This window comes from Kogia breviceps, chromosome 18 (assembly GCF_026419965.1).
Source record: "Kogia breviceps isolate mKogBre1 chromosome 18, mKogBre1 haplotype 1, whole genome shotgun sequence".
NCBI classification, from domain to species: domain Eukaryota; kingdom Metazoa; phylum Chordata; class Mammalia; order Artiodactyla; family Physeteridae; genus Kogia; species Kogia breviceps.
The window spans coordinates 11,362,513-11,377,441 of NC_081327.1; the positions used below are offsets into that span (position 1 = coordinate 11,362,513).

Genomic DNA, 14,929 nt, shown 5'->3' on the forward strand with positions numbered 1-14,929 from the left:
TCTGGAAGACCCCACAGATGCCTACTTCTCACGTGAGAGACTTGGGATTCTGGGGGCAGAACGCCAATCCCAATCCTGCACTGAGCTCCAGGTCCGGCCCCTCTGAGAATCCCAGGCCCACTCTGGACCTTCCCAAAGGATTTGCCCCTTCTCAAAGCCCTGTGTTTCAGGGGTTCCAGGCTCAACAAACAATAGCTTGTTCCTCAGAAGGCGGTAGCCTCTGCCCCTCAGAGGACCCAGGGTCCGCCCCTGACCCACAGATTCCACTCCCACAGGGCTCCCGGCTCCGCTCTCCTATTTGCACCTCAATTCACTGCCATCCCTAGAGGGTACCACAGCCCCCTCCCTGCCTGAATATTTAGAGGCTCCCAAGAGCACCCCTCCCACTCCCAGAATTGCAGACTTTCTCCTTAAAGAATTCCAGTCCCCTCTCTTCCTAGGGACCTCTACCATTAGGAGCCCCAAGCCCCAAGTGGCCTTAGTCTCCTCCCACACCCGCTTTAGTGGGTTCTAGGCTCCAAGCCCTGCTCACAACCTTCCAACTCAGAGGGTCTCAAGCCCAGCCCCACCCTTTCATTATAAATTCAAGGCCCCACCCTATTTCCTCAGAATTACAAACCTTGCCTCTCTGCTCCCAAAGGCATCAGCGCTCCAGAGCCTGCCCTCTAGTTGCCCCCTTCTCTGAGTTTCAGGCCACACCCTTTCCCACAAGAATTGGGCCAAGGCCCCACACTTAGCATCCCAAACCCTACCCCTTTCACGTTTGTCCCCCCTCCGGGGACCCCATCTCTCAAAGCAGTTTGATTCTTAAGGTTCCCAGTTCTGTAGCCTTAGCCCCGCCCCGAGTAGATCCCAGCCTCTGCCCACACAGGGTACTAGGCCTGACCATACGGCTGACCCCAGACTAAGAACAGCAATCAATTCAGTTTCGACTTCATCCCCAACTACTGCTACTTCTTCCAAGGGATGTGCAAGAAGGACAGGGGACCCCCTTCACCCTCCCGCCTTACCTTGAGGCACACGGGCTGATTCACACAGCCACACTCACACTCGTTAACAGCACCTATAGCAAATCCATGCCTACACCCAAAACTGACACCCAGAAGTCTGGGCCCACCCACCGTCCAGAGACACACAGCCCTTTGGAGCAATAACGACGGCACTCAGGCCCCACTCAGGGGCATTTGTGAGTTGTCCCAGCTCAGTGAGGGAGTGCCTGGCTCTGCCCACTGAATATGCCCTGTGTCCCTGTCTTCATGTAACTCCTGCGATCCCTGCTAACATGACCCTGCAGGACAGTGTATCCCTGCCCCCGTTGCCCCCCTCCTTCCCCGTCTCCTACCCTGTGGCTGGAGCATTTGCTGGGGGCGCTGCCGAAATTTCTCCCTTCTGCTTGGGATCCAGGGCATCTTCAATGCTCGTTGCTAGGCAACAGCCTCTGGCTCACCACTGCAACTTCGGGGGATGGCGTTGGCTTCCCTTCCCCCCACAGAATTTGGAGTTCCCAGCTCCCAATCCCCCCCATCAGTGCCACTACCTTCCAGGGTTGTTTCTATGTCTCTCCTGGATCCTGATCTGATCTCGACCCTTCAGAATCCCTCAGAGTTCTAGAGCCCTGGCATTCCAGAAGCTTCCTCCATTGTATGTGCTCACACACGGGGTTTTATCCTGGTATTAAAAAAACAAACAAATCTTTTTAGTGTTCTTGATTTTCTGACACTCTCTTCCTCAGTTCTAGAATCATTAGCATCCCAGAAACACAAGTGTTCTGGACTCCCTGGGATGGAAAAAAATGATCTCAATAATCTAGCTCTGTGAGCATTACAAAATACCCCCATATTCTAGATCACAGACATTCCAGAACACTCATGTTTTAGAATCACTCACCTTTTAGGATGCCCACTCATGTTCTACATTCTCTGGCAATCCAGAACCCCTTGACATTATGGATTTCTTAGAATGCAAACAAATCCTCTAGTGACCTAGAAGGGAAGGGCTGGCATTCCAGAATATGCCTATGATCTAGATTTCCTAGTAATCCAGATTCCTTTCTGTTTCCTATAATTATCAGCATTCCAGAATGCCTGGCTTGCAAAATATTCCTACTGGTGTAGATTCATAGGCATTCTAGAAAACTCCTCTGTTCTAGAGTCATTGACTTTCCAGGTCCTTTTTCAGAAACTTCTACAGTCTGGATTCTTTGATATGCAGGGAGGAAGCTTTATACTGCTCATCCACTAGCACTCTAGAATATTCCTGTGTTCTATATTTCCTAACATTCTAGACCCCACTCCCCCATGTTACAGAAGTTCTGGCATTCCAGAAACTCTGGAATTCCAGGATTAGCATATTCTAAAATCCCTTGTTCTTAGCTGGCCCACTTTCTCTTCTATTCATTGACCCAAGGAAAAGATGCAGAAAACTTCCCTGAGGAGTTGACATAGGTAGGTATTAACTGGAGAAAAAACTCAAGGATGTCAGGCTGGGCTGAGCTGATCCTGTTCTACATATCCTCCCTGGTGTGAAAGAGAGGGGTAAAAGAGGCAAGAGAGGGGTGAAAGACTGGGCAGCTAGGGATATGGACAAAGTGTTTGCAGTGGTGAGGTTTGGGGTAAAAATGTCACCTAGCCGGCATCTGTGTTTCTGCCAACCTGTACCTATTCATCCCTGTCTGTGGTAATCGTACCCTGAATCACCTTTCAGGAACTCTTCCTCCACTCTGTCAACATGGGGATGACCTCACTGCCTGGCTTGTGACGGCACGTGATCCCTGGAAGGACACAGTGATTGGTTCAGGAATGACCATCTGATTCAGTTTAAGTCAATGAGAATCAGTCCTGTGATTTTGCTGCTGCTAGAGAGAAAAATGTTGCTAAGGAGCTACCTGGAGTTATCTTGGCACAGAGGGGGGAAAACCTGGCTGAGAATGATCCCAGAGGAGAGCAAAGCCAAAAGATGGAAAGATATTCTGGATGAGCCCTGGATCCAGCCATGCCTGAAGCCAGAGTGTAAACCAATTCCCCTTCTTTACTTAAACCAGGAGAGACAGATGTTCCTGAATTTACAGCTAGGGACCTGGTTGGGCACCACGGCTCTCTTACCCTTGCCCTAGGGGCGCCCAAACCCCCTCAAGATGTGACCAAGGTGATGGCAGTGAGAACTTTATTAGGGAAGGGTGACTTTGGCTCCAGAAAAGGGAGATGATGGGGGCCTAGTAACACTAACCACTCCGAGGAGGCCCTGGCCCTGAACCCAGGGCTGTGACAGGAAGCGGGGCAGGCACCTGAGTCCCCCAGGGCCTGGGTATCTCAAGGCACCATGGCAGCCGTGCTCAGAAGGAAGTTTCAGTGAGCTTCATCTTGGGGGGTGCAAGGGGAGCCCCGAGCCCCGCGGAGGGCCGGGGGGCTGGTGTCGGTGGCCGCCGGGGCTCCGGCCCGCTCCGCACCAGTTCCTGGCAGCGTTCCACGAAGCTGCCCCCCCAGCGGCGCCGGGCCTCAGCCTGTGGGGGGCTCGGGCTCCCACGGTGGCCGGACAGGGAGGCGCTGCTGAAGGCTGAGTGGAGACTGAGGGGGTGAGGAGGGTCAGTGCAGGTCATCAGGGTGGAGCTGGGTCCCCCCCTGCCCCCAGGTCACCGTGTTCTGCCCTGGGCCCCACTGCTCAGAAGGGGAAGTGGAGTCACGCCTACCTGGTGAGAGAGGTCCGGGGCGAGGGGCTGGGGGGAGCACCCCTCAAGGAAGCCAGCGGGGCTAGTTCGCACTGCTCCAGCTGTTCCAGCAGCTCTTCCTCTGTCAGACCCCCTGCTGCGGGGGGCAAGGAAGCAGGGTCAGGGGCAAGACAAGAGCACAGGTCAAGAGACAAAGGTCATGTGCAAGGACTGAGGTCGGGATGGGAGGAAAGATGCAGAGGCCCACGGACAGGGGTCAGAAGCTGAGAAAGGGAGGTTAAAAAGCAAGGGTGAGGAGGGGTTGGGGAGCAGGGAAAGGGGCCAGAGGGCAAGGGCTTGGGGAGGGAGCTCATGGCGAAGGAGGTTGTGGAGAGGGTTCAGGGTGAGTCTGTGGGGCTTGGCACGGGAAGTACCAGGCGCCTGGCCGAGGCCGTCCATGGCGGTGGTCAGGTCCCACATGGCCAAGCTGCCGTTGGCCTGGCCAGTGAGCAGGTAGCGCCGGGGCCGGGAGCCCAGCCTCCGGGAGCCCTCACACTCGAGCACCGTGAAGGCGGTGGTGGGCGAGCCGTCCACGGAGCGCACGGAGCACACCCTGAGAGGGGAGGGGCAGGGGTCACCTTGGCCACACCAGGGTCTGGCCTGGCCCCTCTTCTCAACTTTATACCCCTCCCAGGCCTCAGTCCCCACTGCCCTTGTGGCTTCAGTTCCTGCTTCTCGGATGAGCACCCAAGCCTCTCCATCCCTCCCAAATCTACTGTCTTGGGTTCCAGCCCTGTGGGGACCAGAAGCCTCCTGGATGTCCCCAGCCCCACACACCCATTGTGGGGCCCAAAAGGGAGTCTCCCCCAAACATGCTTCCCTCCCTGTTCCTGTCTCAGGGAGGGCCCAAAACTCATCCTGGGTGCCTCCCTCACTTCCCGTGGCCGGTCCCCTCCTCCCCTCCCCATCTGGCCCCGATCAAGCCCTGCCCTCTGTGGCCAGGCATCTGTCCCAGCCTCCTCCCTGGGCTCTTGGCCTCCTCTCCAACCTCCAGTCCATCCCCCTCAGAGTGGCCATGGCTCCCCAGGACACTCAGGACAGTCTCGGCTCTTCCATACGATTGGCAAGGCTCCACCCCTCTGCAGCCCCGTTTCTCACCTCTCGGCGCTCCAGCCCCCAGGGACCACGTGCTTGTCCCTGGTTAGCCCCTCTGGCCGTTCCAGCCTTTGCACATGCCACCCCTTCAGCCAGGCACAGACTTTCCCCTCCCTCCTTTCTTCTGCTCATTCCTATTTATCCTCAAGGTCTCTGCTCAGAGACCCCTCTTCAACAGGCCCCCTTCCCAGGCTGGAGCGAGCACTGCCTCCCTCTGGGCTCCCGCAGCTTCCCGTCCCTCGCCCCCCAGCCTGTGCACCTCCCCCCACCCCCCACAGGCCCCATCCCGGCCCTGACTACACCGGGCGATCTCTGCTTGCGGGCCAGCAGGGGCACCTGGGATCGTTCCAGCTGCACGCCCATCCACACGTGTCACACCTGTGATACCCCAAACTCCAGATCTAGGACCAGGCCTGTGCTCCTTCCCAGCCTCTGCTCCTGCGGTGCCCCTTGGCTGGGAGGGATGCCCTTCTGACCTCCCTGGCATCTTGTCTTCTCCTCTGACCACCCCCTCCGCCCCGTTTGACGGGATGGTCCTCACCGCTGACCAGTGGAGGAAAGACGCACGAAGAGCTGGCTGGCATTTGGTACCACCTTCTGAACGAACACTTGCTGGTCATCCCGCTCGCCGTAGGGGCCTGGGCCAGGGAGAGGGGGGCAGTCAGGGCCAGCTGGGGTCCCTGTGACCTCCAGATCCCAAGACTCTGCCTCCTTCCCCACTGAGGAACCTCCCGCCCAGGACCAGGTCCCCACCCCCAGGTGGCTAGAGTTGGGCGAGGTCAGACAGGGTTGGGTGTCAGCAACAGTCAGTGGAGTTCAGGCACGTCAGGGGCAGGGGGCGGATCCTGGGTCAGCAGGAATCAATGGGGGTAACAGAATTCAACTGGGATAGCTGGGAGTACGTGGCGGTCAACAGGGGTCAGGTGGTGATGGGTGGAGGTCGACCCCATCAGCTGGCTGGGTCAAGAGAGGTCTACAGGGGTCAGGAAAGGGATCAGTGGAGGCCAATGGAGGTCAGGCAGGGTCCGTGCGGTGGGGGACCCGGGGCTAGGAGGCACCAATGTCATTGCCAGCACTGCAGCCGCCATGCCCATCGGCCGATTCCAGCGCCAGGATCTTGAATGAAGCGAGCGGGGTGGAGCCAGGCTGGGTGGAGATCATGCCACGGAAGCGAGTCACGGACCACGTCCGCACATGGTTGCTGTCGGCACAGACTGAGAAGCCGGCGGGGGTGGGGGGTGGGGCGGGCAGCAGGTCAGGCCCGGCCGTGGCATCACCACTGCCCGACCTTCCTGAGCCCCGGGATGACCTCCTTTCAAAGGTGTCAGGATTCAGGCCCCTCTGAATTCTTCCCTTTCAGAGAATTCTCTCTCCCCCAGAACTCCAAATAGTTAACAGTCCCACTGGCTCTGCCTCCAAATCATTCCAGGGCCTGATCTCACTTTTCCCTGTCCACTGCTCCCACCCCACCCCCACCCTGGTCCTGTCCATCCCATCTGCTGCCTGGACCGTTGCAGCAGCCTCCTTCTTGGCCTCCCTGCTGTCATCCTGTCCCCACATGCAGTCAGAGGGACCCTGTGAACACCTGTGTCAGGTCACAGCCCTCCTCTGCTGTGAGACCTCCCGCGGCGCCATCTCATTCAGGGTTAAGGACAAAGTCTTCTCCATGGGTTACAAGGTCGCGCTGACCTACCCCATCACCCCCCACCCTCTTCCTCACCCACTCCGCTCTGGGCCCAGTGGGCCCCTGCTCTTCCTTAGACACACCAAACATCCTCCCGCCTCAGAGCCTTTGCAATGCCTGTCCCCACCTACCTGCACTGCTCATTTCTGTTCAGAGCCCCTTCCTCAGGAAGAACTTCCCGGACCATGCACTCTCCAGTGATCCTGGCACTCTCTTGGCCTCTCACACAGCTCTGTTTTTATTCATGGTCCCCATCCCCACTGCCAGATGGTGATTTATATTTTTATTGATTTATTGTCTGCTGCCCCCACTAGAGCATCAGCTCCACGAGGGTAGGGACTTGGCCTGTCTTATCACTGTATCCCCCGTGCCTGACGATTGCTAAATGGATTAATTTTCCCCTCTCCCTGGCAAATCCACTCTCCCCCAGACTGGTCCCCTTCACGGAATTCTCCAGGGGCCACTCCCCCCACACTGTCTCTCCCCACAGGAAACCCTCATCCACCTGGCTTCGTGCTCACAGCTAAGCCATCCCTCCTGCAGGGAGACGGGCAGGCAGGGCAGCCGGGCAAGGCTCACCTGAGATGAGGTGCTTCTCTGACAGCATGATCTTGGTGACGGGGCTGCGGTGCACGGTGAAGGTCTGAAAGAGCTGAGGCCCCGAGCCCACGGTCTCGGGATGCTGCACGATGACACGCACGCCCCCTGAGCTGGTGCCGTAGGCGATCTCGATCCAGTTCCCACTGTCACCTGGTGAGGGGCCGAGGAGGAAGAGAGGGACAGGGTCACAGAGAGACAGAAACCAAGGCAGAGAGAAGAGGCAACAGACAAAGAACAGATGCAGAGTCAGAAAGTAAAGGGAGAGGGAGAGATGGAGAGAACAAGGTGGCGAGACGTGGGAAACAGAGGGACAGGGCAGAGAAACCAGAGACAGAAATTAAGACAGAGAGAGAGACAGATTGACATATGTACACTAATATGTATAAAATAGATAACTAATAAGAACGTGCTATATAAAAAATAAATTAAAATTTTTAAAAAGAGAGAGAGAGACAGAGCTGAGAAGAGGGGGAAGACAGATAGAAAAATAGAGAAACAGGGAGCCAATAAACAAATCACAGGGAAGGAGACAGAGACAGAGACTGACAGAGAGAGAGATGGAATTCGAGAGAAAGACAGAGAAACATAGAAAGGGACATATAAACAAACAGGCCCGGGTTCAGTCTCTTCAGGGAACCAAGATCCCACAAGCCACATGGTGGGGTCAAACAGACAAACAAAACCAGACAGACAGCAAGACAAGAAAATGAAACTCGACCCAGTGTGCCTGAGGGACTCCCCAACCTTGCCAAATTTCCACAGGGGAAAGGTATGTTGTAACGTCACAAACTTAATGGACCATCTTAAGGAATGTGGGTAAAATGTGGTTTTAATATTTTATGCAGGAGTTAGAAGCAATGGATTCAGGTTATGAATAGCAACATGGATGGATATTTAACCTAGGGCAGGATGGACAAAAGTAAGATATATAAACTGAGTTATATACCCCATACAATTTATGCAAATTCAAAAACATGTCCATAATATCCATTTTGTAAGGACACATACAAATGAAAATATAAATGCTAAACATGACAGAATAGTGGCACGTGGTGAGGAGGGGGTGGGGAGGAAAGGAGTAAATCAATGAAATAAGAAAGGGGCCTTAGGAATTCCCTGGCAGTCCAGTGGTTGGGGCTCCGTGCTCTCACTGCCAAGGGCCTGGGCTCGATCCCCGGTCAGGGAACTAAGATCCCACAAGCCACATGGTGTGGCCAAATAAATAAATAAATACAGTTTTAAAAAAGAAAGGGGCCTTATGTGATGACATGCTGTGAAGTTAAGTTTATTATTAGTTTATGCCTGCTAGAAAAAGCACTGTGACCCCTACCTCACACCATATATAAAAGTTAATTTGAAATGGAACAGAAACCTACGTGTAAAAGCTAAAACTGCAAAGCTTCTAGAAGAAAACATAGGGAAAAATCTTCACAACCTGGGGGTAGGGTAAGAGATCTTAAGCTCCAAAAAAGCACTAACCCTTAAAAAAAATTCATTGTTACCCAAAGTGAAAAAAGTCAGACACAAAAAGCCACAAACTGCATGATTCCATTTACATTAAATGTCTAGAACAGGCAAATCCATAGAGACAGAAAGTGGATTAGAGGTGTCCAGGGGCTGTCAGGATGGAGGACTGGGGTGTGATTGCTAACAAGCATGGGGTTTCTTTTTGGGGTGATAAAAATGTTCTGGAATTAGACAGTGGTGATGGTGGCACAACTTTGTGAATCTACTAAAATTACTCAGTTGTTAATTTTATGGTATGGGAATTATATCTCAGTAAAAACAAACAAAAAAACTATTTCTCTGCATTTGCAATCAAGAAAACAAAACACAAAGATTGTCTCAAGTGAGAGAACTCAGCTTCATCCACTGTAACACATGCATTCTCTTTTTGTTTGACTGTTTATGTGTTTTTGATTTTGTTTGTTTGGGGATTTTGTTTGTTTGTTTGTTTGGGGGGGGTTTGGCCACGCTACACAGCTTATGGGATTTTCGTTTCCGACTAGGAATCGAACCTGGGCCCTCGGCAGTGAGAACTCAGAGTCCTAACCACTGGACCACCTGGGAATTCCCAAGACATGCATCCTCTTTGTTTTAGGAGCGCGCAAGCATCACACCCTAATCACAGATATGGGAAAGAAACACCAAGATCAACTACTAGAGGTCAATTTTGCCCCAGGTGAAGAGGCCCGCCGTGGCCGAGCACCTAGAACAGTGTTCATATGTAAGTGGCGCTCAGTAACTGTTTGTTGAATGACTGTATGAGTTGAATCTGTCTCCTTCTCCGTAAAATTCACTGGGTCATGCTACACAAGTGATGGGGAGACAGCTCCGGGCTGCGGCCGGGGCTGGCTGCTGACGGCAGGGCGGGGAGCTGAGCTATAGCTTACTGGTCTTTGGGGTGAGGTAGACGCTCAGGGCTGTGACTCCATCCTCCGCCGGGTCCCGGTAGAGCTCGCTGACAAGGAGGTCATTGTCCTTCATGCGCAGGGGGAATTTCTGCACATCTGGGGTGGACAGGGAGGATAGAGTGGGTTTGTTCAAGGTACCCCAGCCTTTCCCCTCCTCTCCCACCTCTCAGGGGAGGTTCTCAGGCAGCTGGGGTGCCGGCTGCTGCTCACCCACGTAGTAGATGGAGCCGTTGTTGCAGCCCAGGAGGAGGAAGGAGCCTGCAGCATCGTAACTGGTGATGGGCTGCACCTCCTGGACCTGGGGGTGGGGCGGGGTGGGCTGTGGCCATGGTGCCATCCCTTCCTGCCTTTGCCTCTGCAGTGCCCCCCTGGCATGCCCATGCCTGCCTGCTCCAGCACCCTCCCTCCAGTTTCTAGGCCCCCTCCTCCCCAGCCTTGCCTGCTCCAGGCCTGAATCACTGGCGTCTGTCTCTGAATGGTTCTTGGTTGGTGCTTCTGTCTCGTGGCCTCTCCTTGACTCTGTATTTCTGACATTTCTTTATTCATCTCCATCTTTCTCTCTGTGTCCCTTCATCGACTACAGTCATTTAGTCCTGGTTTCTCTCCATCCACCCTCTTTCTGTCTCTCTGGCACCTCTGACCTCCTGTTTCGATTTGTCTGTTTCTCTCCATCTCTGTTTCTTTCTCTCTCCTTTCTGTGTTTGTCTGTCTCTCTCAGCCAAATGCTCACACTTTAGGAAACAACGCTGTGGGTGTACTTTTTGTTTTACATGTTGCACAGAGCTTGGGGCGAGTGCAGAGAGAACGACGGACGTTTGCACGTCTGTCTCTGGGTTTCCGCCTCCTCTACCATCTCCCCTCACCCGGTCTCCCACCCAGTGTCTGGCGAATCCTCTCTTCCTTTCCAAACCCACCATCCTTCACGTCAGCCACGAAGGCCTCCTGGATCCTCCTTTGGCCTTTGTCATACCCCATCCTACCCCACCACTGGATCTGGCCCACTGCCGGGTCCCCTGGTTCTCCCCAGGTCGGGTGGGGCAGAAAGGAACGCCTCCCTGGGTCTGACTGGTCTGGATACCCGAGCAAGAGGCAGCCAGGCTGGCCAGTGCCCTGACCTGCCAGTGCTTGGTGACGGCATTCCACACCCCAATGCGCCCTGTGTGGCTTGTGGCGATGAGCTGGTTCCCGACGAAGAATAAGGCCTCCACAGGCACGCCCAGGTGGAAGACTCCTGCACAGGGTGAGGAGGGCTGAGCCAGGACCCCCTTTCACGGGGGAGAAGAGGGGTGGCGGGAAGAACTCCAAGGGCCAGAGGATTCAACTTGGTCATAGAATCTTTACAGGCTAGAGGATTCCAGCAGCAATTACAGGGGATTACAAGGGGCCAGATTCCTGCTGCAGTGTGGGACTCTGACAGGGTGTGGAATTCTAACATAGCTAAGATTTTCAACAAAGGCAAAAAAACTCTATGGGCGGCAGAGGCTTCTCACGAGGATTAAGATTTGTTAGGGGACAGACTGGTCTAAGGAGTCAGATTTCTAATGGGAACGGATTCTAACGGGTCTGGGATTTTACTGGCATGGAGAATTCTACCAAAGCGAAGAGATCGAACAGGGCAGTGAATTCTGACGGAGGAGAGAATTGTATGTGGGTGCATTTTTCTACCGGGCCAAGGAATGCTAACAGGATACGGAATTCTAAAGGGCTGGAGCACCCTAATAACACAAGGAGAATTGTGGCGCGTGGGCTGTTTTAACAGGCCACAAGTTGGAGTAGGCTTCCTAAGGGCAAAAGGGTGCTGGGAAAAGCCTGGTGCCACACCTATCTCAGAGCCAGCGCCTTCTGCCTGCAGCGCCCACAGCAGAATCTCGCTGCCCGCGGCTGCTGCCACCATCTTGTCATGCTCGCCCAGGGCCCCACTCAGCACCCGGGCTGTGAGCGCCAGTCGCTCAATGGGCCAGTCCAGGCGGGGACTGGAGAACACCAGCTGCCAGCCCGAGGCTTCCTTCAGCCTGGAAGATTGAGGGACATCATGAACCCTCACCCTGAGCCCTCCCCATCAACAGGGCTTAAGGCGTCCTCCCACCGCCCTCCCTGAGCACCTATAGCAGACAAGAAACTGGGTATAGGCCACGGCGATCCAGTTGTGGTGTCCACACACCAGGCGCACCATTCCCGGCTCCTCTGGTAGCCCTTGGGGGGAAAGGCAGGGATCAGGGAAGGGTCACAGGGGCCCACTGGCTGCCCCAATCTCCCAAGAGACAGAAATGTACCTGATGGGGAGGGAGGGGCTTTCTCATCTAGCATTCGGCCCAGCAGCCCTGCGTTGCCCAGGTTGGGGGGCATCGTGTTGCTCCGTCGAACAGGGGCTGGGCGGCCCCCTGCTTGCTGGGGCCCCACCAGGCTGTGCCTGTTCCGCCGCTTCACCGGGAACACTGTGGCAGGGAGAAGGGGCAGAGTGACAGTCATTGGAATAATTGTAATAACTGTCACATAGCAAGCACTTAAAGTGTGCCAGATACTGATTTTGCCACGTGGGTAGCACTGTCTCCTAGAGAAGAGATTTTCGGTGGTGCAGGGACGTGGCGTTAAATGAGACTGAATCACACAGCGAGCTGCTCCCTTTTCAGCTCTTTGAGCCCATCACAGAGAAAGCATCAGTTTGGGGCTGCCACCATATTGATACCTCTTCAATATTTGGCAATCTTTCCTTTTAAGAAATGGAAGCGGGCTTCCCTGGTGGCGCAGTGGTTGAGAGTCCGCCTGCCGATGCAGGGGACGCGGGTTCGTGCCCCGATCCGGGAGGATCCCACATGATGTGGAGCGGCTGGGCCCGTGAGCCATGGCCGCTGAGCCTGCGCGTCCGGAGCCTGCGCTCCGCAGTGGGAGAGGCCACAACAGTGAGAGGCCTGCATACCACCAAAAAAAAAAAAAAAAAAAAAGAAATGGAAGCCTGTCTCATTGGCAGACAACGGCATCTACCCAGAGTTTAATTACACTGTTATGTTTGGGGTTTATTTCCCATCTACTTATTTATGGCATGAAGGTAGTGACAAAAAGCTTCTATTTAAAGCAATTTAAAAAACCAGGGTCAAACTAAGTTAAGAGAACAATACGTCTTCATATTTGGCAAACTTCGTGAAGGTAGTAGGTCTTGACTGAGGTTAGGGAAATAAAGCCATAAGCTGAATTTCCCCACTCTGTTCCTTCTACCTATCAGCAAAGCCTAGTAGATTACAGTTCCCAATAACCACTGGTGCATATTTTCCATGGCCAGTGGGCTGGCTGCTCCATGGAGATTATAGTCAATAACTCTCCTTTAATATTTCTCCCCTCCATGCAAAGGACACCAGTTCTCCCTAAGCCTCCCTACAAGGAAATCAAACCTGGACTACAACTCCCACTGGGCTCTAGGGTAAGCTTCTGAGCCTCAGAGGGACTAGCTTGGCCCATTGCCTCATTGGAAATGCTGTTTCTTGCTTCCTTTCCAAGCATCCGATATAGAACTACAACTCCCATAGTGTCTCAGGGCCCACAGCTCAGGCACCAAAGAGCTGCAGCCTTATGGGAAATGTAGTCTTTAGTCCCCCCTCCATTCCTTAGTAGTTCCCACCTGGTGGAGGCAGGTAACCATTGAAGAGGACGTTTCCACAAGAAGATCGATCCAACTCTTCCCGAAGCTGCAGGCGACGAACTAAGACGGAAGAACTCAAAGGCTGGGACTTGGAGAACACTGAGGCAGATCCCTTTCCCCCTCCCCCACCCCTTTCTCCACAGAATATCACCAACCTCCTGAGACCCAGGACCAAACCCAGTGCTCTCAGCTCTAACCCAACCTTCTTTCAGGAGAGGGGAAAGGCAGAGCATCACTAGAGAGCTGGTTTTCTATGGGATGAGGATGCTAAAGGGGGCCCCACTTACCCAGAGGAGTGAGTCCATAGAACTGGGCTTCGTGGAGGAGGCTGGAACCGTGGACACCCCTGGGTAGTAGAATTGACTAGGGGTCAGGGTCTGGGGAGTGGGAGTGGACACAGAATTCTGAGGACGAAGTTTTCAAAACTGCACAGAGAATCTCAAGAGGTAGAAAATTTTGATGGGATCAAGATTCTAAAGGAGCAATGATCTGAACGGTGAAAATGTGTGTGTGTGTGTGTGTGTGTGTGTGTGTGTGTGTGTGTTTTGTGGGGGAGAATGCTAAGGACGCATAATTTAAATATGATCAAGGAGCTTAAGTGAACATTCTGAGGGGAAGAAGAGACTTCCCTGGGGGGTGAAGACGGTGGGGGACTCCCCTTTATCTTCCATGCCAACCTGGGGTCCAACTCTTTGGTGCGCAGGAAGTTGAGGATAGGGGCGAAGACGGTGGGGTCCCTGTCGATGAAGATCTGCGGGGAAGGGAGGCAGAGGATAGATAGGGCAAAGAGCGGGACTAAGTGAGGATCCTGCCCCTCCTCCTACCGGCCGCCCCATATCAGCTCTTGCTCTACTCACGGCTCCGGTCTCATCTTTCAGTGTTGAGATGCGTCCACTCAGAAGACTGCAGGGAGGGGGACGCAGAGCAGGTGTCACGGGCCGGAGTGTGTGTGTGAAGGGGAGATTAGGTCTCCCCATACCCTCTCCTCCCGCCCCCCCCCCCCAAACTCGCTCTCCCAATCACCTGGAGAAGAAGGAGTCTGGGATCCAGGTGAGAGTCTGGCGAGAGGTACTGAATCTGTGCAGGGACCGTGAGTGGACGAGAGATGATGGAGGGAGGATGAGGAATGCGGCCCCCAATCTCAACCCGGAGAGTTCCCTTCCCTCCCCCAGCACCCATCCAGGCTCCCCGCCTCCAGCAGGGGGCGGAGCAATCCCTGATGGACAGGAATTCCCCCGGGAGAGGCGGGTACTCCCACCCCGTTTCCCGCTCCCGAGAGTAGCGCCTCAGGAAACTCCTACACTCACCTCTTGCCTCCCACGTTCAGATGAATCACCTCCCCGGGAGGTCCCCGACCTGGGACCCCGTCTGCTGCAGGGGCCGCAGCTGCCATGGCCCCCAGAGTAGCCGGCCGGCCTGCACCCGCTTCCGGGTGTGCATCCCGCCCCGCCCCCACCGGGTGCTCATTGGGCAGGAGACACCCGGAGCCACCGGCGATTGGGTAAAGCGCTCACCCGTCGCAGTTAATTTCTCCGCCTCCTTAAAGGGTCCCGCCTTTCCTGTCCTGGACGGGGCGGACCGAACGGCTCCTTTGGGGAAGTTTAGTTACCACGGATAGCAAAACGTTCCTCCACCCCTCTGGGGTTCCCGATTTAGGAATGGCATCTAGGTGATTCGTCGGGGACACGTGTTTAGATCTCGAAATTGGTCCACACCAAGAGGGACATCTAAATGTTCTCCGCAAGACAGTTTCTTCCCCTCGCCCCACCCAGTCCTCCTGGGCGCAGCCCATGAAACGC

The 14,929-nt window shown here is 54.6% G+C and overlaps 1 protein-coding gene across 2 annotated transcripts; it reads right to left on the bottom strand.

The window, feature by feature from the left end:
• Positions 1-3,145: 3,145 nt before the first annotated feature.
• On the bottom strand, positions 3,146-14,603 carry SHKBP1 (SH3KBP1 binding protein 1). Of its 2 annotated transcripts, XM_059045547.2 has the most exons (18): positions 14,438-14,603; positions 14,154-14,207; positions 13,988-14,033; positions 13,808-13,881; positions 13,418-13,476; positions 13,110-13,190; positions 11,770-11,931; positions 11,599-11,689; positions 11,318-11,508; positions 10,612-10,727; positions 9,707-9,794; positions 9,476-9,592; positions 7,062-7,232; positions 5,857-6,012; positions 5,340-5,436; positions 4,078-4,256; positions 3,686-3,800; positions 3,146-3,563 (listed from the first exon to the last, which is right to left on the bottom strand). In XM_059045547.2, exons 1-18 carry the CDS (start codon positions 14,521-14,523, stop codon positions 3,332-3,334), a joined length of 2,115 nt encoding a protein of 704 aa, XP_058901530.1. In that variant the 5' UTR covers positions 14,524-14,603; the 3' UTR covers positions 3,146-3,331. The 2 variants fall into 2 exon arrangements, with proteins under 2 accessions (XP_058901530.1, XP_066876337.1); XM_067020236.1 differs by lacking the exon at positions 13,988-14,033 and having other exon boundaries at positions 14,438-14,561.
• Positions 14,604-14,929: the final 326 nt, after the last annotated feature.

What these genes read in the sequence shown, in the direction of transcription:
- SHKBP1 (XM_059045547.2), bottom strand. Translation starts at nt 14,523, where the DNA reads ATGGCAGCTGCGGCCCCTGCAGCAGACGGGGTCCCAGGTCGGGGACCT. An exon ending in AGAGAAGCACCTCATCTCAG is followed by an intron (nt 6,013 to 7,061) that starts GTGAGCCTTGCC and finishes CCGGCTTCTCAG; the next exon opens with TCTGTGCCGACAGCAACCAT. An exon ending in CTTTCCTCCACTGGTCAGCG is followed by an intron (nt 4,257 to 5,339) that starts GTGAGGACCATC and finishes CTCCCCTCTCAG; the next exon opens with GGTGTGCTCCGTGCGCTCCG.